This window comes from Schistosoma haematobium, chromosome 3 (assembly GCF_000699445.3).
Source record: "Schistosoma haematobium chromosome 3, whole genome shotgun sequence".
Classification (NCBI taxonomy): domain Eukaryota; kingdom Metazoa; phylum Platyhelminthes; class Trematoda; order Strigeidida; family Schistosomatidae; genus Schistosoma; species Schistosoma haematobium.
In genome coordinates, this window is record NC_067198.1 from 10160805 (window position 1) to 10186890 (window position 26086).

The 26086-nt window shown below is 35.1% G+C and overlaps 2 protein-coding genes across 5 annotated transcripts in view; one reads left to right on the forward strand and one right to left on the reverse strand.

The window, feature by feature from the left end:
- Positions 1-360: 360 nt before the first annotated feature.
- PTPLAD1_1 (Very-long-chain) lies at positions 361-20336 on the forward strand (the record flags this gene model as incomplete). 3 transcript variants are annotated; one of them, XM_012936861.2, is made up of 10 exons in its annotated part: positions 596-937; positions 3991-4083; positions 4121-4237; positions 5220-5429; positions 6176-6239; positions 8097-8338; positions 12076-12188; positions 15251-15357; positions 18867-18998; positions 19565-20336. In XM_012936861.2, the coding sequence occupies 10 exons, from the start codon at positions 596-598 to the stop codon at positions 19777-19779; spliced, it is 1635 nt and encodes a 544-aa protein (XP_012792315.1). In that variant the 3' UTR covers positions 19780-20336. The 3 variants fall into 3 exon arrangements, with proteins under 3 accessions (XP_051068909.1, XP_012792315.1, XP_051068910.1); XM_051212980.1 differs by having other exon boundaries at positions 361-1388; positions 3991-4237; XM_051212979.1 differs by lacking the exons at positions 596-937; positions 3991-4083; positions 4121-4237; positions 5220-5429; positions 6176-6239 and having other exon boundaries at positions 7295-8338; positions 10374-12188; positions 15251-20336.
- Positions 20337-23297: 2961 nt separating this feature from the next.
- The window catches only part of MS3_00004980 (uncharacterized protein), a 40901-nt gene continuing 38112 nt past the window's right edge, over positions 23298-26086 (reverse strand). For both annotated transcript variants that reach the window (XM_051212981.1, XM_051212982.1), the window contains exon 12: positions 23298-24319. In XM_051212981.1, coding sequence (XP_051068911.1) covers positions 24120-24319 — 200 coding nt within the window. In that variant the 3' untranslated portion in view covers positions 23298-24119. The remainder of the gene's footprint in view (positions 24320-26086) is intronic.

Sequence of the window (26086 nt, forward strand, 5' to 3'; positions counted from 1 at the left end):
GAAAAGGATTTGAGTTTTAGTCCGAAGGAAGTTGAATATTTACGAGGTCCTCTCCATAGTACTCTGAGTTGGCAACTTATCTGGATAAATCCCTTAAGACTGTTCAGTCGATTCTCACATAGACTTCAATTTTGATTGTCCATGATCCTGTGTGCATGAGGATTTGGACATTTGCCTAATACGCTTTTACACAAGCTGCGACTGATTCGTCATTATTGGCTGAGGTAGGAACGTTAAAACTTTACAAAGTGGTAACACATGATCTAAGTTTGTGAAGTGCTACAGACTGCACGGATTAATAGGTTGATAGACATCATATCCTCACTACTGATGTATTGGACAAGCAGATGAAGGTCATCCACTTTCAGTACTTGCGTTATAATAGTCATTATCCATTACTTTGTGGTCTAATTACGTAACCCGAGAGGAGTGTGTTATGTCTTCTGATGTTATTCTAAATTATTACGAGTCCCTTCTACACAGAGATGATCTAGATACTTTGAAGGAGGGTTGTTTCGTCAATGATAACATAATCACATTCCATCTGGAGTACCTTCGCCATACAAAATTATGCCACTCATCAAATATTCTTCTTATGGATCCAGCAGCATCTCAACTTTTAAAATTGATGGATGAGGAATCAATTAGATTGGTGCTGGATCCTCTAGAATTCAAGTCAAAGGATTGGGTATTTTTAGTGATCAATGATTCTGCTTCACGAGTTTCATCTGGTGGATGTCATTGGTCACTGCTGGTTTATTCACCACTTCTTGTACACGGTTTTTACCTGGACTCCCTGAACTCTAGTCCTAATTTTTCAGGGGCGATCACTTTGTGTAACAAGTTATGCACCTATTTAGGTGTTTCTTTTGTAGATATAAAGCTACCTAATGTCATAAAGCAAAACAACGGATATGATTGTGGAATATTTTGCATGGTATTCATAGAAATAATATGTGATATGATATTGAAAGGTGATATGTCCTGGCAGATGAGTCTGTCCACTGACATGGTTTCCCATCAAGTAATGCACAAAAGGAAATCGTTACTAGAGTGTATCTATGGCTTATCCACAGCAAATGCGTAGGTTTGTCGCCAAAATTTCTAAAAGGGTCGTGAACTAGCAAACATAAACAGACCTGGTGTCTGTTTGGCGTTTTCTCATTTACAGACTGTTCATGTGTTAAATTTTATCCTAATATACACTGTAAAAAATATTTCTTTGTTCAGAAGTTATAACCAATAATGCGTTTGCCTGCTTGGGGTCATCACGCAGACGGAGGTTAGGGTGTATTTAGACTTGCTTTTTGTATCAGCTGTCTTTATTCGACATATCTGGTGGGTCAATTAGTCCCTGTAGGGTTTGCAGATGCTTTCAGGGCGAAATAGTAAGTTGATTTTTTCCCTAAGATCCCCACATATCTACACTTATATAATAAAATGTCTTGATAACTTAGTATTTATCACTTGCGTCATCCATGGTCTTGGCCTATATTTACCTAGATATTCTATGGTAAGCTTTGTAACCACTTTCTTTGGTGATGTCTTATGTTATCCATGACAATCAATTTAATACAGCCCTATTATTATGATTATTTAAACATATAAACATTGGTACAAGGAGGCACCAAGTAGATATGCGCCACATAAATCATTCGATTTGTGTGAAGACTGTGATACTGCCCGGGTGCCCAGACCGAAGCAGGTGGTTTTCTTAAGGGGCCACACCCCGAGCCTTTGACCTAAAGGTCTAACCCACAAGGCAGTGGAGCATCGTAAGCAGATGCAGTCCCATGTAAGCCGGTGACCAACGGTTGCTTCATACACCATTTGTTTCCGCAGGATACTGGAGCCCATGTGCACCATTGGTTTGAAATCCGGTTAAAGTGCCGGACATTCGCTTTTCGTCCTCTCAATTTCGTAGACAATACCCGTGGTGTGAGAAGGCAGTGAGTAGGACTTCCCTGACAGAGGCTGTATACGCGTGGCCGTGTGAGAGCATTTCGAGAGGGAAGGTGGGCCCACCCCACTCTCGGCCATACCAGGGCATTTGGAGGTCTCACAGTTATATAATATACCCTTGTGGGCCAGGGTAATTTTACATTGGTTCTCAGGAGAACCAAATACCATCCAGACTTTCACGTAAAAACCCAAACAGTCCAGCTCAACCCCGTTTAGCAGGGGAACCAGACACCGTACAGGCTTTAACGCTACAGTCTGAATAGTACAGCTCAATCCTGTGGCGCAACTACACAGGTACCAAGCACCCTGGTGGACCACAGCCCTAAACAATATCAGAGGAACAAATAGGTAACTTCATGTTCTAGTCACTGAACCTCAGAAATATGTAAACGTAGACCCATTAGAACTATATAGTGCTTTCATAAATCCGAGGCACCTCAAATTGAATATACCAGACTTTAAAATAATTTTATGTTGCAGTGATTCTCAGCAAATAACAAACCAAGAGAATCAGCTTTTTTATCATTTATGGGTTTTGTGGCTAGTGAAAAGATAACTAATTGATTTCCAAGCTAGAAAGCTTAGACTGTATATAACTTCCGGTCAAACGTTTTAGGTATTTAATATTAACTCCCTAACGGTGACGATCATTTCGGAATTAGATGAGGTGTGCTAAGCACTCAAATCACAGGCTTGTCGGAAACTCCGTTTTTAAGTTGATATTTTTGTTGTTTGCAGGAAAATTGGAATGTGGTAAGTCTTTCACTACTAGTTAACATGGACTGGATGGTGTGTTTAAGGAAATTACTGATATTCAATCTGTGATTTGTATGGTAGTTGCAAAAAATGTTGCGTGCGACGTAGTTGCGTGGCAGTCCAACTCACCACATCTGATACGAGAATGGTAAGTAAAGATCTTGAGGTAAAAAGAGAAAATGGATTTACAAATGATAATTCTAAATCCAGGAATAACCCAACAGAAAGTGAAAAAAACCAGTGATGAAGATGAAAAGAATGATACGTTCATGGTTCAGAAGAAGAGTAAATATATCTGCATTGACACTACTGATTTTAGGTGATCGCCTCTAGCTTCTGTGGTAGTACTGGCCTGATATCTTACTTATGTTAGTGATTATTATCTTTGGTTCTGGCTAGTGAAAAGTTTGCGTGTTAATAAGTCCCAGGTGTACATGTGTTGTTTTTAGCCGATGATGCAGTAGCGAATGTTATTTGGGAAATCTAAGCTACAATAACTATTTCGTCTCGATAATAAACTTTTTTAATGCTGAAATAAAAATTTGTCATTTCACTATTGAGTTCAGTGCTGTATATTCTTTTTTGTCTTTAAACCATTAAAGTGCGAAGTTCAAGGGAATGGTGTTAAAGTTACTATTGCTATTCACTTAGTAATCAATCATCATGATTTTCAAGGGAAACTTGCTTATGGATCTTATTGTGTTGTTAGCCAAGGGTATTCTACGTCCAGCTTAATTCTATTTCAGCATGGATGTTTTTTATGGATTAGTTTTTGTCACCAACATAAATATTATTCACTTTCTTGGAGATTATCCGATCTTTAACGTATTCAGATACCTGTTTAGATATTAAACTAGCAAATATAAGTTTTTCCATGCTTTCTGCACTTATTAAGTATGGTATTTGATCCTGCCCATCCCTAACATAAATGTAGAAAGCGAATTGATTAATCTCTTTTTCCGTTCTGCTTATACAAGTGTTGACGCTGATTCTCATAGAAAAAACATAGAGCTACACAAGTAAGCCACTTCACCTGTAAGACAAAATCTTTGAACTTAAAGTGTGCTCTTAAATGGTTTGCATCTAGAATTGCTTTGGAATACTGTTAGAAGGTATTACAGCTAAAACTGATCAATTATTCTGTAGTGTTCTACATTATTATTTGTGTTTGTGGGTCACAAGAGCTTGTGTATTCGATTAGTGCTTTATTTTCTGCTAAGATTATTCTTTTTTTAATGAATTTTTTCATCTTAGCAATTTTGTTACTTGTAGATGATTAATCCCACCAAATGTATTCATCCAATTGTTTATTGGGGTCAGTCGGAAGAATATGTATTTCTTTCTATTAAAGTAGCCAATGCAAATGTATGTTCACCTTGATCTTCAATCAGTAGATGCTTAGGTTGATTCGATTGTTATCAACCAAGAAGACTTTATGTTTTCTGCAATGGGCACTGGAGCTGATGGTGTTAATAAATATGAATTTTCTATGTCATATTATCTCCCTATAATCCCTGAAGTAAGTTCTTATGTTTAAGATGTATTCTACTTGATTTTATTCTCTTTTTATTTCTCACCGCTAAATTTCTATCAAGCTGCTTCATCGTTACAATAATTGAACCTGCTTATTTCATTTCAGCTTGATTATCCTGAAAGAAACACTTGCTTCCGTGATTAGACCGTTCCTTTTTCTATGATGATAAAATGATTTGCAACTTGATCACCTACATCATAGAAAGAAAATTCAGAGGTGATTATGAGTTAAAAGCCTTCAACAAATAAATATCTTAACGAAACAAAAAAGAAAAGTTGCCAGTAATGATAAAAAAGAAGAAATACCAAAACAAATGAAAAGAAGTGAATTGTGTTTTTGCCATACGTAATAGGCTGTTCGGTTTTACGCTAATCTGTTAGGTGATATAATTACTACAGAACTCATTTTGAGCCATTTCTAAGTGATCTTAATCAACACGTATCATTTTATAATTTGTCAATAAATCTCAGACTTTCTCATATGGTTTAAATCAATGACCGATGACTTGTTTGTCTAACAAGTTTAATTCGATATTTCAAATCGGTAATGATAGTGGATGTGTATGAATATCATGCATCCCAAACACCATGCGAATTCTATCCCGTAATTCACCAACTCACAAGTTTAAGATAAGTAAAACTAATCTACATCAATTTGTCATAGAATTTAAGTATAGTTGGTGGCTGTATTGTTAGACATGAATTATTAAATTGTAATCTCTAGGATTGAAATATGATAACTCACAACTCTACTACTGCTCCTTAATGTTTCACTAATTATATAGCTCGTCCCCTTTTTTATACCTTTAATACATTATAAACGAGTATCATATTTTTAAGTGAGTATAAGCTCTATGTAACATGAGTATTCTTATCACTGAAATACCACCTTATGTTTGATTAACATAATTTACTTATTTAAAAACGTTTATCTCACTAATATTATAACCTGTGTATTAACTTTTTAGGAAAGTCGATATGTCGTTACAAGTTTATCTGTTAATGTTAAATTACGAAAAGAACTTAAAGATTCATGGTCAAGGTTAACGTTAGGAAATCAGCGTCTACCTTGGGTTCGTCCTGATTTCGATCGTTATCAGTTTAATGACTCTGATTTGGAAAATAATGAAGAAGAATGTCTCAATGTTAACGTTGTACATCCATCAAAAGAGGAGAGAGTAAGTTTATTCTTTATCCATTGTTTATATTTATTCAAAAAAATCACTTAATAAAATATATGAATAGAAATAATCTTTATCAAGGATTGTTTTTATGAGTACATTTCTTTTGCTTAGTGGTTTTCTCATCATAATAGATCAATCAGATTGATGGAATTTCGATCAGGAGAATTACGACAACTTGAATCAATGTAGAGCACTATACCAGGACTGTTACTTGTCTAACTAATCCATTAGGCTTTAACGTTGATGAAATACACATTAATTTAAATATCATAATCGAAATACTCAGACATTTTAACAAAATTTCTGTATACTGATACAAAATACAGTGTTTTTGCTGATGTCCAGAACGGCAACAAGAACTTTAAAGTTAAACCATATAGCTCGGAGATCATAATCTGTTCACTTAATGGGGAAATTGTCTTAGTCATTACAAAACAAGGTGCTACGATTAGTTTTGATCTTTATCTAGTTTGACCTAGTAATTAAAGCGGTTTGAAAAATCAGTTGCTACACATGTAAATTATGTTTTGTAGCGAATTAAAACACCGTCTATTTTGCAAACATCAAAATCAAGTAGCATGCAAAGGTTTCAGGTATGTTTGACCGTAAGTCTATTCCCAATAGAACAGACAAATCGTATGTTTTATTCAACCGAATTGGTTCACTGTTATCGAGTTTTATCACTATTTTTTTTAATGTAGCAGTTAATCTCCCTTTTTTATGATGTGTTTGGGTTTTAGGATAAGCATAATGCAGAACAAATGATGCTTATTGATGCAGAAGAATGGGAGGCATTTTTGAATCGTAAGTTGTACTTGATATTTTGTGCTAGGCTACTGAAACTCATAATCTTTCATAAAGCTGGCAATATAAAATAATAATATACTTGTGATGGACCAATGGATATAAATTTTAATTTCTCACGTTTTGTGATGTAGTGTAGGCCAGTTCCTCATAGTAAATAAATGGATTAAATTGACATATTTAAATTGTATAAATGAAAAAAATGCTGAATATTTAGTTCGGTTGTTTATTTATTATAAAGAAGTGGCTTACACTAAGTCGAAAAGTTTTCAAGATTCAAAATTCCACTCACTGGATATCACAAATACATCATTATTTTGTTATTATTTACATTCTACCCAGTGCTCTATTTATCTAGAATTGTCTATTCAAACCTCTATATCGTTACCTACTGGTGATATCCGTTTTGGTAAAGAAACATATGCGGGTTCACGAAATAAAAGTATAAGATAAATTCAGAACTCAAGATCTAAGGCAATGAAACAAACAAATACATCTAGGCCATTTGAGCCAATGCTAATTCATGTCGCTCGACGTTCTCAGTTATCGGTTACATTTTATTTATTTATTTAAAACACATAAACATTGGTACAAGGAGGCATCAAATATATATTCACCACACAATAACAATGAGACAAGTAGCAGTTATCATTAATATGTGTGAGGGCTGTGATACTGCCCGGGTGCCGAAACCGAAGCAGGGGTTTCCTTAGGGTGACACACCCGGAGCCTTCAACTTAAAGGTCTGATTCATAAGGCAGTAGAGCAACTTTGGGAGATGCAGTCCTATGGTAGCCGGTGACCAACGATTGGTTCACATGCCATTTGTTCCTTTAGGATGCTGGAGCCCACGTGCACCATTGGTTTGGAGTGAGGGTTTTCCAACTCCCCTAGGTGGACTCTCCATGTCCACCAACCCAGTTAAGGCGCCGGACATTCACTTTTTGTTCTCTGAATTTCGTAAACTACACTGCCCCTATGAGAAGGCAGTGAGCTGGACTTCCCTGTCAATGGCTGTATACGCGTGGCCATGTGGGAGCATTTCGAGAGGAAGAGCTGACTTTCCCCACCCTTGGCTATACCAGGAAATTCGGGGGCATCGTTACAATAATCACACAGGCTCCAACCAAGTCTGCATCTACCAATACGGCTCAGTCGGATAACCGATAGATTAATAAACTGATGCCGCGTTTTGACTTGATCACCCTTAGCCTTCTTCCGACTTACTCATACACCAATATCAGCGAAGTAAACTATTAATGATTAAACCAAAATAGGTGGATCGGGGTTCGAATCTGGAATTGATCGGTCTATAGTTTGATGTTTTGGACATCAAACCTCTGTTCCATGGATGTTGTCGGGATTCTTACCTACCCCATATTTCCCCATCTTGTTCGAGTCCCTGTTTTGGTCATGTACTGAGAGTTAAAAACACCTTAATGTCATAGTAGATATAATTTACTACGATGTCTAGTGATAAAGCATTCAATTGATTTTAAACTGTAACTTGATTATTCAAAATCGTAAAGATATGTTGTGCCGGGCGGTCATCTGATACTGATACTGGCAAACACACTATGTGTGAACACAACATGAGTGAGAAAACAAAGGTTCAATAGGAAACTTTATTGAATAGCTGGATCAAATGTGTCCGCATACTCATTCACAGATATTGATGTCTCTCGGATAATCAAGCTAAACTTCGACCAATAACATGCACTCATCAGCACCTATCTTTTGACCCTAAACTGATATCTGATTGCTTGAGCCTACCAATTAGTTTTACTTATTTGAATTCTTTAAATTCCATGTATTATTACTAGTTTCATGACATGCTATTTTTCATCCTTTTTTCAGTGATTAAAAATCCTTTGACAATTTATTTGTTCCTCTTTAATGTCATTCAATTCGCCGGTTATCTTTATGTTTGTGGAGCTCTGGTCTATGGATTAATGCAGTATAAAGAAGTGCATAAAATACCATTTTATGAATGGATTATCGATAGATTAGTTTTTGTGCAAATTTTATCAATTTTGGAACCGTTGCATGCTTCATTAGGTTGGATTCGTGGTGGGAGTGCCTTACCTTCAGTTTTTCAGGTAGGTGTGACTGTTTAAAGTGGGGATAGGTTTTACTTCTGCCGTTATGTGGTTTCTCTCATGTAAACTGTAGCTTCAACAGGTAAAATGATCGAATTCTTACTGTATTTCAACTTGACTAGGAGCAGTTCAAAATACCTATTAATGTAAGGGGTTTGTGGTTATTTTTGAGTTTTATGGTTTGCATCACGAATTAGCCTTATTTAGACGACCAGAAAAATACCAGGAAGGACTGGACAGCCGTTTCATTCTATCATAGGACTCTTCAGCAGTGTTCATCCACGGTCCACTATCATGTGCTGAGTAGTAACCAATTCAGAGACATAATTCCTGCAATTCTAGTGGCCAGCGGAGTTCTCAGTCATGTTTAGTGTAAGGAGGTGACCCACCAACCGTATCGGTTGATGAATACATAATAATACGACTTAACTGAAGTCCAGAATGTAAGCCGTTAAATACCGACTCAATAGTTTAAGGGAATCGCGCTTGCCCTGAGTTCTAATCTCTAGTGTGATTGTGCATACTTATTCCTGAGGACGGAACACTTGTCCAGTCCTTCCTGGTTTTCAGTGAATGTTGAACTCAGGCTAATTCATAATACAGATTACAAAATTTAAAAAAAATCAATCGCTTGGTTATATATAGCTTGTGGTTAACGTTTCTTAGAATTTTAGTGCTAATTTTATAAGACGGTGATAAATTCCTACTACTATTGTTCAGTTTTTGATTTCTTCAGTAGATAAATGAGAATTTGCTTCAAATTCTAGGCATATAACAAAATCCGCCTGTAAATATAGTAAGAAAATTTCTTCTAAATACTTGTTATGTCAGTTTGATTATGCTTGAATACTGTGAAGCAAGTCAATTTCATTATTTATTTGTAAGGCGTGATTACACAATGTACATATTGAAAACGTTTATTTACTTTTATTTCAGTGATATATGACTGTAATCACGGTTTTACAGAACTTTCAAACTACAACAGTACACAATTAATATGTTTTGGTTGGAGTGTTTCTATTCTTTGTAGGTGATTTTAAGTTTATACCTAATGAATTGTTTGTTACACACTGTTATTTCGTTCGGCGAATAACGATCTTCTTTTGTATAGCGTTTTGCTGGAAAAGCAGGATTTTAATAGTACTGTAGTGAACGAGAACACAATTGAGGACAACAGAATGTATTTCGATACAAAATTACCGAATCTCTTGGTAAAATCTGAGACCCATACATAATTCATTTGCAAAATGTCAATCAATAGTCTCAGATTTGATTGTTCTTTCGTCTCCACATCAATCATTCTCTGTCCCCGTTCTCTTTCCTTCGATCTTCTTAACCTTCTACCTCCAGACATTTCACTTTCAAATGATGATACATACTACCTATATCTGTCGACATCATCAGCACACACCACAGTACTAACAAAGGAATAGTTTATTTCACCTATTAATACTTATTGTTTCTAGTTTTAATACAAGTATACCAATTGCTGTTCTTATGCCCTAATTTTGTTCTTTATCTGTGGTTGGAAACGAGTGACATGACTTGGAATCAGTCACAATAGAAGTAGATCTATTTACCTATCAGTCTTCCGTTAGATCTTGAGTTTTAAAATTATCATAGGATTTCCTACTCCATTAATTCATTGTTCATTTTTCATCGACTCATATGGCGTGTACTCAATCTTTTGTACTACGACTGATACTATTACTACTTCATCTACTTTGAAATTTGTCTTGGTAATTTCATGTTTCCACTGCTGATATAGTGGGGTAGTTTTATTTATTTATTTGAACACATGAACACTGGTACACAGAGGCACCAAAATGTTTTGCGCCACACTTCACCTTTCAATTTATGTGAGGGCCGGAATACTCTCCGGGCGTTCAAACCGAAGCGAGTGGTTTTCTTAGGGGGCCACTCCACGAGCCTTTGACCTAGAGATCTAATCCAAAGACAGTGGAGCAGCGTTAGTAGATGCAGTCCTATGGTAGCCAATGACTATTAATAGGTTCATACACCTTTGTTTTCCCAGGATCCCGGAGCCCGTGTACACCATTGGCTTGGAATGAAGTTTTTCCAACTCTCCTAAGTGGATCCTCCATACTCATCAACTCGCTTAAAGCGTCGGACATCCGTTTTTCGTCTTCTCAATTTCGTAAACCACACTACCGCCACGAAAAGTCAGTGAGTAGGACTTCCCTATCAGTGGTTGTATGTACGTGGCCATGTGATAGCATTTCGAGATGGTGAGCTGACTCTCCCCATCGTCAGCTGTACTAAGGCATTCGAGGGCATAACCGTTACTCATATTATTTTTAAAATAAAAAACTGTCTATGATCTTGTGATATTCTTGTTAGTTTGGTTCAAATATAGGCAAACGTTTTTGAATAATATCTAAACATGAATACAAATGCTGTACATGGCGTACTACACTTATTAAATGTCAACATTTTTAACATTAAATGACTGATACGCGACATTTATTAATGGAAGTAACACTTACTTACGTAATCATTAATGTTAACAGTGGTTGTTTACCAATAGGATAAACGTGACATGGGATAGTTTTTTCTGCTAGTGTTTTGCAATCAACAATCAATTTTCAGATTGTAGTTCTTGTTTCTAGATTTACATCTGTTAATTGAAATTTAAAATTCGACTGATTGAAGTCTATACACAGCAAATCTTGTCCACGAATATTAGTTGACTTCAAAAAGTTAACATTTCGCCTACAAAATGTTCTAGATTGTAAAACTTATCAGTGAATGAATATAATCCAGTTCATGTTGTATGTTTTAGGTGTTCATTTTAACTATTATCTTCCTGGTTTATTTGTTCTATTTGAAGATCATGACCTCAATGTTAAAAGTAAAGGGAGGAGTCATTCAATCAAACTGTAGTCTAAATCTTCAAATTGTCATAAAAACTCACTCTTGAATGTTGTAATCTGATGAATATGTTTCCGTGCAAATTACCATAAGATCGTTTAAGAATCATCATAAACCACTATGCAACATATTAAGTATTACGTAGCATTTTTACATAAAGAATTATGTTTTTTCTAAAATAATTCCAAATTATCTCACTTCTGACAACTTTCATGCAGACTTATGACTAATCACACCTGTCATATTGTTGTGAACGAGAACGCAGGTGGGAACAACCAACGTTTTTTAACACAAAATTACAGAGTTCTTTGGGGAAATGTGAAAACCATACGTTCAGTACTTCATTTTCAAATCCTCCATCAATTGTCTTAAACGTCATCGTCCTTCATCGCCACAGCAACTACTGTCTGTTCCTGTTCTCTTCAATTCTATCTTCCCAACCTTCTGCTGTCAGACATTCCACTTCCGACTGGTGTTATATATTATATCGACATAAATAGCATACATCGTAATAGTAGTGGGATTAATCCTTTCTTCAGTAATAATCATTTTTGTCCACTTAACTAATATTCTCTTCTGTGATCTAATTATCTACCTCTTACATAAAATTGATCGACCACTAAATAGTCACTTAAATAAATATCACTCAGAGTCGCAGTTGAGTAGGTTTATTTAAACTTTAACGGACTCCTTTTGAGTGTCCTCATGAAATGTAATAACTAGTTTTTCAAGAATAATCTCTGTTACAATATTCGGTTCTTTGTACGCTTACTTAGCTTTTTAATGGTTTTTAAAATTAAAACCAAAAATTTTTATTCATAAATTTTTTTGTATTCTGCCCATAGTTGTTTGGTCGTTCCCTTGTTTTGTTTTGTATTGTATTGCCACATGCTGAATTCCATTCTGCGTCTACAACTTATTGGCTTTTCTTTTCATGGAGTCTCATCGAAGTTGTTAGGTAAGTGATCTACGCCCACTTTAAACCGAACATCTCATCATCCCATCGTTAATATTGTATTTTTAGTTTTCATGAGAAGTACGACCTTGTGAGGTGCTTTTACATTGTAGAGCATTTTCCATCTCTTATTAGCTGTTATGTTAGCGAGTCTCTTTTGATATGTGTAACGGTTTTCGTAGATGGCATTCGTCATGACACTAGTTGAGGTGCTATCGAGAACCAAGGAAGATAGAACAGCTGTTTCACCCTAATACAGACTTGTCACTAAGTCACACTTGACTGGACACTTGTGAATCAAGACATAAATGCCCACCACAATTATTTGAAACCAGCGAAACGAAACTTTCCAAACTCCACCGATAGGTACACCTCAGTAAATTGCAGAGTATAAAGTTACAGGAAAAGGTGTCGAGACATGCATAGTCCTACGGGTACACATTGTGAATGGAGCGTTATTTTGATTTTTTTATTTAGGTCTCGATAAAAGCGACTGTCCGTCGATATCGATCTATGACCTTAATCATGTCTTTCTTAAAAACCTCAAAGTAATTCAGTTAAAAACCTTTTTTCCTTAAAAACAATAAATCTGTCCTTTTGGTTGTCAGAGTCTTTTAAAGTTTAGATGCTTTGTATAACCTTGTTTTCATTGTTCTATAATAAGTCTGTTCAATACTATATGTCTAGTACAATATGGGATTTTCAGCGCATACAATATTTATTCGTTTTATATCACAAAAACAATGAAATAATAGGTAAGTGCATGCATATGTACATGAAGGAAGTAAATAACCTATCTAGAATTAAATTAAATACATCAAAGAGACAAAGAATCTATACAACTTTGAATTACCAACACATTCATGAAAATAAGTTTTGATTGGTTCAAGTCTTACAACCTGTTCGTCGTATAGTAGATGTACAAGATACGTTATTATAGAACTTTTGCACTTTTGTTTGCGTGCATAAATTCTAATGTATTAGCATCTCTTCCTACCAGAAGATGTCATTGAAGTAGATGGTTGGTTTTTAAAAAAAAAGCTTTCCATTATTTTGAAAGATTTCAACTGTCTATCCACAATCATATTCATGATAGAATAAAAAGATTCACCATACATACCTTTCTCAAAACCTCAGGGAAGGATAATAGAGAACAGTAAATAATAATATACAATATTGAAAAAAGCATTTACAAACCGCACAAAGTAAATTTCAAATAATCCTCGACCTCCTCTAGATTCGGTATTTAAGAATAGCTTTCTTATAAATTATCGGTGATAAGTAATGGCGTAAAAATGTGACCTCTCTATATAATGAGTCAGACGAGAAACTTTCTTCAATATTAATAAAACATGAGAATACTAATAGAAGTCCAAGTAAAAATTTGCACCAAGAGACGTAGTTTTTATTACAGAATTTCCAATAATACAAACTTTATGAGATTCCAAAAAGGTGTTTTTATGTGCTGTTCATGTCTCAAGCTAATGGTTGATAGCTTAACACTGAAAAGGTTTTAATGTAAGCCTATTAGAAATAGAGTAGTAATGTATATATTAACTCATTCTAAGCGTATTTACGTTCTAGTCTAATGTATGGATATGTAATTGATCATTGAACCGTATTACGATTTACCTGTCCAGTGAATGAATTAAAAAACAAAAACGAAATTCGATATTAACAGGAGAGATTGTGACATTATTAGTTTATGTGATTAAGGCACTTGATTTTCAATTATTATTTCTCACATATGAACTCTATTTCACGTAATTCGTCTTTGACAACTGATTAGTAAATCATTGCCTACATTCTACCTAAATATCAAGTGTAATTGAAAACCGTAGAAACCTGTACACGTTAGTAAATATGATACATTTCACGTCGGGTTCACCACTTTTGTTATGCTACTGATCTGACTCCGATTTAAATGAATGTATGAATATGCAAAAAGCATAAAATTTCCATTTAACTCCGTATATTACCTAGGTTAACCCCGTTTGTATGAAAGCGGTAATTAAGAATTTAAATACAGGTTGCGTTGGATGAATTTATTTTAGGCACTCGTTTATCCAGAAAAATATTCAGAATAAGAAGTGGATCGGAGAAGGTGAGTAAGCCAACTCGTTTTGATCAAGCATGACTCAATATTTATTTATCAAACAAAAATAAGCTTAACACAGTCAAGGTTAATAAGCAAGTAATCAACAAGATTAAAATGTAACTCAAGAATAAATAGATATTGGTACAAGGAGGCACCAAATAGATATGCGCCACACAAATCTCATTTGATTTGTGTGAGGGCTGTGATACTGCCCGGGTGCCCAGACGGAAGTAGGTGGTTTTCTTAGGGGGCCACTCCACGAGCCTTCGACCTAAAGGTCTGATCTACAAGGCAGTGCAGTATCGTAAGGAGATGCAGTCCCATGTAAGCCGGTGACCACCGATTGGTTCCTACGCCAGTTGTTCCTTCAGGATACTGGAGCCCATGTGCACCATTGTTTTTGGATCCGGTTAAAGTGCCGGACATTCGCTTTTCGTCCTCTCATTTTCGTAACCAACACCCCCGCCACGAGAAGGCAGTGAGTAGGACTTCCCTGACAGAGGCTATATACTCGTGGCCATATGAGAGCATTTGGAGAGGGAGAGCGGACTCTTTCCATTCTCGGCCATACCAGGGCATTTGAGAGCAAAAATATGGAAGGCTTCACGATTTTGCGTGTCATCCTTGCGCAGGGGCCATGTTAATCTCAGTATCGTTCCAATTTTAGTATATGTACAGCCGAAGCGAGTACTGTACAAGAATAAATAAATCGACCTGTTTGGTAGCTAGAATAATCCATATGGACTTAATATATAGTACTAGACATTACAAACTATTAACAAATATACTTATGAATGTAAAATATACTGAACACCATGTTATATTTTAATTGTGAGTTTAAGCTGATAGTGTTTTTTTTTTTAATTAAAATTATGATCGGTATACCTAATATGTTTGTTGTTTTTCTAATATTCATCTGTTTTTTATGTCTACCCCATTGACTTGTTTATTTTTTCTTCTATTACAGATATCCATATTACATTTTATCATTATTAAGTTTTCAAAATGGACTTATCACTTATTTACGTCATACATTGGGGATAATATTATATCCTATTGGATTTATATGTGAAGGTAAATAAGAATTAAAAAATAAATAAATAATACCGATAGGTTGTCTTTCTAATGTTTTTTTTTTTAGTGAATTGTATTTTATTTATTTATTTTTTAATGGAGTTTTGTTCTCTGAGCTGGATGGTTTGGTCGTGGAGTTTTCATTGTTCTTTTGAATGACATCATCAGCGGCAAAAACTTCAGGTAGAAGTCTACTTCTAGTGTAAAGTCTACTTCTACCTGAAGTTTGTGCTGATGATGTCATTCAAAAGAACGATAAAAACTCCACGACCAAACCATCTAGCTCAGAGAACAAATCTCTATCAAAATCACCCACTTGCGCTACAAATCTCCACTATCTCAAAATTGTATTTATTTTTTTATTTTTTTAGTCTATAGAAAATATTTATACTATAAGACTACTTATTGAGTTTATACCTTTCACCATTCGAATATCATAATGTTTAATGTGGCGATATGGATCTATACACGATATATACCATGTTTGACATTGGTTTTGATTATGTAACTAATAGACAGACGTAATTTTATTATTCAGTTATAAGTAGAATTTCGTATTCTTCTTCAAAATTCTCATCTAAATTTGCATATGTCGTTAAATTTCGTGTCTAAATGGGAATATTAAACTCTCTTTATAGAATATAACACATAACGTTGTGAAGGATATTGACTATTCTCTTTTCTTTTCATCATCCTCTTGAGGGCTTATGAAGGAGTTAGTAGTGTGAATGTGATTTCAGAAATTCTTGTACACGTTTTATTAATAATGCTTTGGCGAAACTATAATTTATGGACGAACCAATCAGATATAAGATAATAGGTCTTGAATTTTGGCGTGAAATTCATTCATCCATTTGGCTACCTAACGTCTTGGTATTTTAGGTGATGTCAGCTCGTGATGAAAATTCTAAATCTAATTCCCAACAGAAATCATCAACTGTAAATCATAATTCTAATTCCTCACACTGGTTTACAACCCTCATTTAGTCCTAGTTAGTAGGTGGACATTCTCAAGGTCACTCTAGTGTCTCTCAAAGGTCGTCCATAAATTATAGTCTCATGGATACTACTTTTTATTATCTTCGTAAATAGTATGTTATTCAGATCACGAACCAGTCTCAGTTAGACAGCCATTAAAAACCTGGAAGCACTGAACAGTCGTTTCGTCCTGACATGGGACTCTTGAGCAGCGTGCATCAACCTTAAATCAGTAAGTCACTCGTCTACAACGTACGACCAGGTACATATATGTGTCGGTCCAAGTTGCCACACCTCATTAGCATAACAAGATGAACGCCGAATTCATATAAGGATATGATAGAGGGAGAAAGAAACACTTCGTAGAAAGAAAGGTATAAAGTAATTTTAATCTCATGGTTGAAGGGCAGACAGAGTTATCTGCCGACGCCATCGTGGTCGATTCTGATTCATGTCACCCAGAGTCTCCAAACATTGGTTATGATAGTCGCGCGGAACCGACCAAATAGTCTGCATCTACCAACATGGCTCAGACGCAAAGTTAGTGACTTTCTGGGTTGACATCACGTTTCTGTTTGGCCTCTCCTAACTTTCTACCATCCGTCGCTAACAATAGTCAGCAATGCGCGCCGTGGTGGTCGGTGGTTGGGCATGTGTAATATGTGGCCGAACCATCTCAGTCGATGAAGATCCACAACCTCATTCCCTAATACCCTGGCGTCTAACCTCAGCATTACTTACCGGGTGAGCCCAGCTGATGCGAGCAAAATTTCTAAGACACCTGTGATCAGATATTAGTAAATTACGAGTATTCTCTATCCTCAATGACCATGTTTCGCGTCCGTAATATAAAACAGAACGAACTGCTTCTCAGTCTTACGTGAGAACGTTGGACCTCTAAACTACTGAGCCGGAATCAAATGATGCTCAGTTCATATGTACTCAGTGACTTAATTCAAGAGGAAATTTCTAGGTTTATAGTTAGAAGCTAAATCATGTCAAGTATGAAAAAGTTTCCCACCAAAGGTAATGAAACATGATCACGCAATATCATAAATGGATGGATTAAAGTTTGACTTTTACACCACTAGTGGTTTTGCATCAAGATAGTGTACATCATGTTATATATATATATATATATTTTCACCTGTTTGGGTCAACGTCTGGTTAGTTATTATCGCAGAATAAATTACAATTAGCTATACAGTAGTAGTAATTATACATCTATATTATCATCTAGTTTATTTTAATGAATAGATGAATAATTTGGTTGAAATTATTATTACTATTATTGTTTAAACTTTCATTTAATGGATTCCTTTTTTAACAGAGTTGATAACTTTTTGAAGGAAGTAATTCTGTCAATATTTTTAAGGTTTTGGATCTTATCCTACTGCTGATATTTAGAATTGAATTTTATTCAGTCTTTGTTGGGATTGTTATAACTTGTGACCGCCGATCAGAGAGCGGCGAATTATCGATCGGACTAAGGACGCGTAAAACACGTGCGAGCAGCCTTGAGTTCTGATTAGCCCTGCTTTCCGCCTACATCAGCCAGTTAAGTCCAGAACACCAATCCGAGCCTCTGCAATATGAATCCTTATATTTCAAACATACTGAGTTTATATACCAATCAAACAGATCACAACGTACCAATAAAATATGAAACAACATTTGTACAGGAATTAGCCATATGTGGCTGTGAATGTGGGAGGTAGTATTTAATATACTGGGTATAACTCAAGAATGGTAAAACGTATAATAATAGCTTATGGGTCGAAATAAAGCTTATAATAAGAGGAATATGAATATCCATAGTTTAGTTACTTAATAATTATACAATAGAAATATACGTTTAGTATTGGCCCATAAATGGATCCCAAAAGTTACCATTCACTATTCTTGTCGGGACATAACAGGGATATATGTGAGTTCTCTACGGATCGCCTCTATGTATTATTCACTTTGCCGCAAGTTATTCAGAGTAGATAAATACCATAACCAGCAATGGAATCCAGGACTGGTGTTTCATATTATTTAGGTTTTGTTAGCTAGCAGCATGGTTAAATCGAGGTAATCCATGCTGGATTCGCATATATGCCAACAACGATTTATTAAAATTCAGTCTTGAATATCAACCAATAACGGAATAATAGTTAACACCTTTTAAGCATTATACCTGTTGACCAGGTAATGGGTATTTGGACTAAGTAAGTCAGTGGTGAATACATGGGGTTGTGAAATGAAAGGTACTAAATTGAAGTCCCAATATGAACATAAACATTGAAATGCAGGTACGTTCAGCTAGTGAGTCCTAAATAGGATGAAACTCTGCTTTGTGAACTTTACTTCTAACCACAATCCTACTGTTCAAAATTCTTAACTGACTTATTATTACTAATATCAACACTTAAATTGAGATTTAGTAATCAGCAATTCAACAGGGGATGTTTTTTTCTTGGTCTCTATATTTCCATCATTATTTATTGTGAGAAAATAATATGTATTCTGTCCTTTTTACTAATTATTAGGTAAATTAATAATTCGATCACTGCCTTCATTGGTTGAGTCTCGAAAATTCTGTTTAGAACTACCGAATCCAGCTAATGTTAGCTTTGATTTTACAACTTTTCTGCAAATCTATATATTTTCTATGTCTTTTGGTAAGTGAATTTTCGAGCTTATATTTATTAAACATGCTAACAACCAACGATATTTATGAAATGATAATTAATCAGGCGAATTGTACAATGTTAGTTATTAAAAGGCACCCGGCATGAAATCCTGCTTGGCCTACGTTTTGTGCTAGTACACTCGTCATTATTACGGTTTACCTTCCATATTGAGGGAAGAGATGCTCCCTCTAGGATTCAAACTTCAAGAGGTGCAGTCCAATAGTAGCATACGATAAAACTATCTCATACATCTATTCTTTCCCTCATTATCTCGGAGCCACTCTCATGTATACCATTGTTTTGAGATCAGAGTTTTCCAACACCCCTAGCTAGATGCTTCGTACACACCGACCCGGTTTCAGCATCAGATGTTCGCTTGTCATACTTTCATTCCCGTAAATTACCCCTGTCAACAGAATACTATCTTACTACTCCACCTACCTAATTTGTTTCCCCAACCCCGGCGCCCAAAATACACAAATTTCTAATTGGACAGATAAATTATATTCTTTTTTATTTATACAGTATTTTATTGATTTTTATTTTCTCCGCAGGTTTATACTATAATATGAGACATTTATATTTGAGACGGCGTAAAATAATTGGTCCTCGACCAATTAAAGGAGCAGATCAAATGGGTTATTTTTCTTTTGTACCATTTTTGCGTTCATTAGTTCGTGGATCAAATATGAAAAATCTCTCTACTACCACCAGTACTATTAAAAAGAAGTATGTAGATAATCGCAGCAGTTTACCGAAATTAAACTAACTTATTTCTTCGCATAACATGTATATTTCCATGATGTAATAATTGTTAAATGAAGTGATATTTTATTCTATGTATCTTAATGAATAAATCAATTGTTTTTTTATTGTCTAAACCTTTTTCTTATTTCATTGAAATTATGGACCGATCAATGTTCGACCAACATTGAAAACCTGAAAGTACTGGACGACCGTTTCGTCCTAGTATGGAACTCCTCACCAGTGCTCATCCACGATCCCGCATGCGGGATTCTAATTTTTGTTTTATGCGAATATTGCATAATTTCATTAACTTTCAAAGTCTTTGATATTATTTAGTTAGACAACAATGTTAAATAGATATATCTGTTTACCAATTGTATGTTTCAGTATAAACGGGTTGATGACAAAGTATCTAAATTCTCCGATGTGATACTTAGGCAAAACAGTATATTGTACAACGGTGGTAATAAAAGATACATATGATATGTGCTAGAAGAATTTTTTCCAGGGAGTCACTATTTAAGTGGATAGATGATGATTAAAATTGGATAAATGCAGGATGGGGATGGTAGTATGAACCTACTGCAAATATATATATATATATATATATATATATATATATATATATATACTTAAATTGTTTTTAGTGCATTCAATTGTACACATCAACTGGCTTTCTGACCGAATGACGCTTAATAGTGGGTAAAGTAACTTTACGACGTCGGTTTGAGAGTATATAAAAAATTCATATATTAATGATGTAATAGCAATCGCTGAATGCGATAATGTAAGCTGTGAGTTTCTCAGAATTATATTGATTCATGACTATAAATGTAATCTGTACACAAACGGTCAGATTTTATTGAGTTCACTTTACGTGCATCTAAAAAAATAAATCAATAGCTTCAAGGTGTACAAATAATCTGTATATTGAACTGTATATGGCTTAAATCTGAATCTTGGATTTGGTAAGTACACTATTTTTAGTGAATGATAAATAATGAGGTGGATTTTTGCCTATAAACCTTTCTACATACATAATCGCGCTAGTGATGTTTCTCGGAACCAAATCGTTATATTAGGTTGTAAGGTTGTGGTTGGAGAAAGCCGATAGGAAACAATGAGACTAGGTCTCGGGTTATTTAGTAATGGTCAACAAAGTTTACCTGCAATCTTGAGGCAACGAATGTTCCCCGTCAAATCTGAACCCATACCACCCAGCTGAACTGTTTGAACTGACCTCTCGAAGGACTCAGATATATTTGCAATTGGTTGATTATTGAGTAGTGATCTATGAAGTCCTTATTGCTGATTGGATTCAATTGACCAGGTTGTTATGTGGTGATTAGTCCAACAAACTCAACATCGTGTGCCCTATGTTGATATGTAAGGTTGAGATTCGTTATATTGAGTCACTGAAGTAGACTTATTTACAGATCAGGTATATATTATGGTGTCATTTCATTTCTTAACTTTTTACTGTGAAGAAAGATGTGTAAAACATTTTTCATCAACTCGAATTTGCTATTAATTACAGTTTATTATATGTATTTTGCATATGTTAATGAAAAAAAATATACAATTTATTTATGTCTTGTGCAAATAATTAAGCTTTTATTAGTTAGTATTTGATGTCTTGTTGTCAGTGGTATGACCTAGTAAAAAAATTGTTAGTTTGCTCTTAATCTTACTCGTTATACACCAGTAAATGTTATATTTTCTTTGTCCATTCAAATCGTGATATTTGTTTATTGTCTAATTGGCTCCGGTAGCTTAGGCCCCCAAATGCCCTGGTACGGCCGAGAGTGGGGAGAGTCCGCTCTCCCTCTCGAAATGCTCTCACATGGCCACGCGTATATATCCTCTGCCAGGGAAGTCCTACTCACTGCCTTCTCGTGGCCGGGGATGTTGTTTACAAAATTGAGAGGACGAAAAGCGAATGTCCGGGGCTTTAACCGGATTGGTGGACATTGAGAGTTCACCTAGGCGAGTCGGAAAACCCTGATTCCAAACGAATGGTGCACATGGGTCCCAGTATCCTAAAGGAACAAATGGCGTGTGAACCAATCGTCGGTCACCGGCTACCATGGGATTGCATCTCTGTTGTCTCCTGATAACAATAATGAGTGGTAATTTTTTGGGATCTATTTATGGACCAATATTGTGCGTATATTTTTGTCGTATAATTGTTAATTAACTAAACTATTCATATTCATGTCTCTCTTATCATAAGCTTTATTTTAACCTATGAACTGTTATTATACGATTTTCCATTCTTGAATTATTCCCTGTCTATTAATCACTACCTCCCACATTCACAGCGACATTTGGCCAAATCTTGTACAAATGTTGTTTCATATTTTATTGATACGATGTGGTCTGCTTGATTGGTATATAAACAGAGTATGTTTTTAATAAATGATTCATATTGCAGAGGCTGAGACTGGTTTTCTGAAATTAACTGGCTGGTCTAGGCGGAAAGCGGGACTAATCAGAACTCTAAGCTGCTCGTCCTTGATCCGATCGATAATTCGCTGCTTCTGATTGGTGGCTTTGGGCTATAACAATCTCCTTACGTTGCTCCACTGCCTTGTGGATCAGACCTTCAGGTCGAAGGCTCCGGGTGTGGCCCCCCTAAGAAAACCACCTGCTTCGGTTTGGGCACCCGTGCAGTATCACAGCCCTCACACATATCAAATGAGATTTGTGTGGCGTATATGTATTTGGTGCCTCATTTTACCAATATCTATGTGTTAAAATAAATTAATTAAACTGTCTAGTTGATTTCTTCTTTTCGAATAATTTTCAAACGTTCCATGTTGCGGTTATACTTAGTGGTCACTAAGTGTGTTATACTCAAAACTTCCGATCAGTTTTTTGTTCATTTAGTAAATGAGTACTCGATATTAGAGTATGGTTTTCATTAAAGATTTCATTTTAATTTCTTTTACTAGTGTTTGTATTTTTTGGCAATGATGTCACTGTCATAGGTATGAGAGCATTTGTCACTTTCCGGTTCTTTATACCATGGAGGGATATTTATTCTTGGAAATGTAAACTAGATTAGTAGTGACCTCAGAGAGACAGCTGTCAGAGATTGGTTACACACAGCCTTTTTGTGGGAAGTTTTTGACGTGTTAGTTGCATACTTTAATGCCTTTACCACTGGAAACGGGAATCTATGTGGTAAGATAAGGTGTAACGTTTTTAGAGTCGATCTATCATAACCTCTTCCTTCTATTATGGGATGACAGGATCTCTGGGGGAAAATTTTTACTTTGATCATACCACTCTACAGTCAACAGTACGACTTCATCATCAGACCTTGAGTTTTTGCTTTGACTCATACCGTTCATTAACTGACCTATCTGATATAGTAATATCTAATGGGAAAAGTGTTCCAACCTATATATGTCGGTTGGATTATGATGATGACCTCATCTACCCACCTCCTGAACCTGTCGGCTATGGTTGATAGGCAAACATTCATCAACTCATTAAATAAAAAAAGTCTATAGTATATCTAACAAGAATAATAAGTAACAATAATCATATTATTATTATTAATTATTCTACAAATAGATTTTAACGTAAACAACAGATTAAATTGTTAAAAAAAACAAATAAACATAGAAATCATTCAAAAAGAGAAATGAGTTAAAGGATGAAAAAGCAGGTGACAATGAATTGAATAGTCGGTAAATAGTAGCTGCAAAGTATAAGATGATTATTACAAAAACTACAGTAAAAATACAATACAAAATGATTATAATAATAATAGTAATGATTATCAACTAAGGGTTTATTTTCATGATAGATGGTCTCTTGTTCTTTTCTTTTTTTGTTGTTGATTGTAATTCAATCGACAACATAAGAATTTGTAGTGGTAGTGGTGGTGGTAGTAGTGATGGTGTTAGTAGTGGTAGTGGTAGTAGTAGTAGTGGTGGTAACAGTAGAGAAAGAAGAGAAGAGAAAAGAAAATTTTTCCTAACTAATAAGTTTACTAAATAGATTATTATTTCTTTTTTTTTTGAAAAAGAAAAAGGAAAACAGTACAAAAATCATTAAACAAAATTGTTTATTGTTATTACTGAAGAATAATTTTGTAAAACTAGACAGATAGAAATAAACAAGTAGGAAACAAAAAGCCTAGTTATTAGTAAAGAAAAAAGAGAGTGCGTTGAAATTGTAGTGTTGAACCTCTTAGAACGTTGTATAATCAAGATACATGATTATTACTGTTGTATATGTATAATGATACTTGTTTTTTTTTTTTTAAAAGAATCTATTTTCAGAAATAGTAAGGTAGAACGATCTAATTATATACGTTTATATATAGTTATATAATTTTGAGTATAATAATTAAGCTTCAGTTTGATCTTCTTGTTCATTAATTGGACTTTCATCTTGTATTAATCTCCCAGTAGTTGTACTATATTTACGATTTTTATGAAATATACAATTTGATGCACCTTTTGGTTGATCATATTCTTCCATTGATAATGATCTATTTCTAGCTACAGGTATTGTACTACTCATTCGTCGACTAACTAAGCCACCAGCTAAAATGAAAAAAAAAGTTTATGTATGCTCTATTTGTTACAGATGTAGGTAGTTAAGCCAACAAATGCCCTGGTACGACCGAGGGTGGGGAGAGTCCGCTCTCCTTCTCGAAGTGCTCTCACATGGCCACGCGTATACAGGCACTACCATGGAAGTCCTACTCACTGCCTTCTCGCGGCAGGAGTGTTTTTTACGAAGTTGAGAGAACGAAAAGCGAGTGTTCGGCGCTTTAACCAGGTTGGTGAATATGGAGGATCTACCTAGGGGAGTCGGAAAACCCTGATTCCAAACCAATGGTGCACATGGGCTTCATGATCCTGAGGGAACAAATGGCGTATGAACCAACTGTTGGAACTGCATCTCCTTACGTTGCTCCACTGCCTTGTGGATTAGACCTTTAGGTCGAAGGCTCCGGGTGTGGCCCCCTAAGGAAATCATCTGCTTCGGTTTGGGCACCCGGATAGTATCACAGCCCACACACAAATTAAGTGACTTGTGTGGCGCATATGTATTTGGTGCCTCCTTGTATCAATATTTATGCGTTCAAGCAAACAAAGTTATGCTAACCTTTTGACTTTTAATCACTACATTTCTGATTCAATATCGAGATTTCAGTAACTGGGGAATCATCGCTGACTACTTGTTTTATAATTTAATATAAGAATTTATTCACATTTTTTATTCTTTAGTCGAATGAATACATTTTGTTAAAATAACGTGGATAGATATATGCATTCTATTTAGTTCATAAGCAGTTAACCGGAAAGTTGGTCAGCAAATGGAAAGCACAACACGTCACGCTTATTTAACATTTCATCAACATAAGAGGTCGATGGTCTCCATTACTTTGCAGCATTCTTGTAGTCTTGATGACTTGCATTGAAATGTTTAATCTACTTAAATAGTTGTTTACTTTAGTGTGTTATCATCATTAAAAGTAATCAATATTTCTTGGATTTCCTAAGAATATTCGTTATTAAAAAGTATGGAGGCCTATTGTACGTCTTTATTGAACAGAAAACATGGTGTGTGTTACTTTTTAATATAAAAATGTGTATACAAGTGAATAAGCAATGCTTACTTTATTTGGTAAAATTAGTTGTGATTTTAATTAGAGAAATCTTGCTTATCTGTCTATATATATATATATATATATATATATATATATATATATATATATATATATATATATATATATATATATATATATATATATATATATATATATATATATATATATATATATATATTGGTTAGTTGTTTTGTCTTTAAATGGCAGTTCATATTAAAGTTGTTGTATGGAATCAGTCGATTCCATTAGCTCACTCCACATTGTCTATACATCAGTCTTCCATTTATCATTTCAATGATCTAAATTGTTCTCACAATAACAACCCGACCGTTGCTGCTACCTTGAGTTAGTCGTGCTTGTTTATCACCATGACTGAGCCAAGCTACATTAGCTGGAACACATCGTTCCCTTAGGTTTTACCATGTCAGGTAGGTCGGTTGTAGAATGGTAAGACAAAAAGTAGCAACTCAAAGTTCGAGGAAGAAATCGTACTGTTGACTGTAGATGGGTATGACAACAGTAAGGCGTTTCCCTCGAACAATCAACATCTGCAGCGATGCTGCCTTTTCAAAACAGAAGGTGGGGATTAGAAAAGGTAGATCCTAAAATGTCACACCTCACCACACCTTACAGATTTCCGTCTCCGGCAGTAAGGCATTTTGAAGTGGGGAGCTAACACATGAAAGACTTTCGA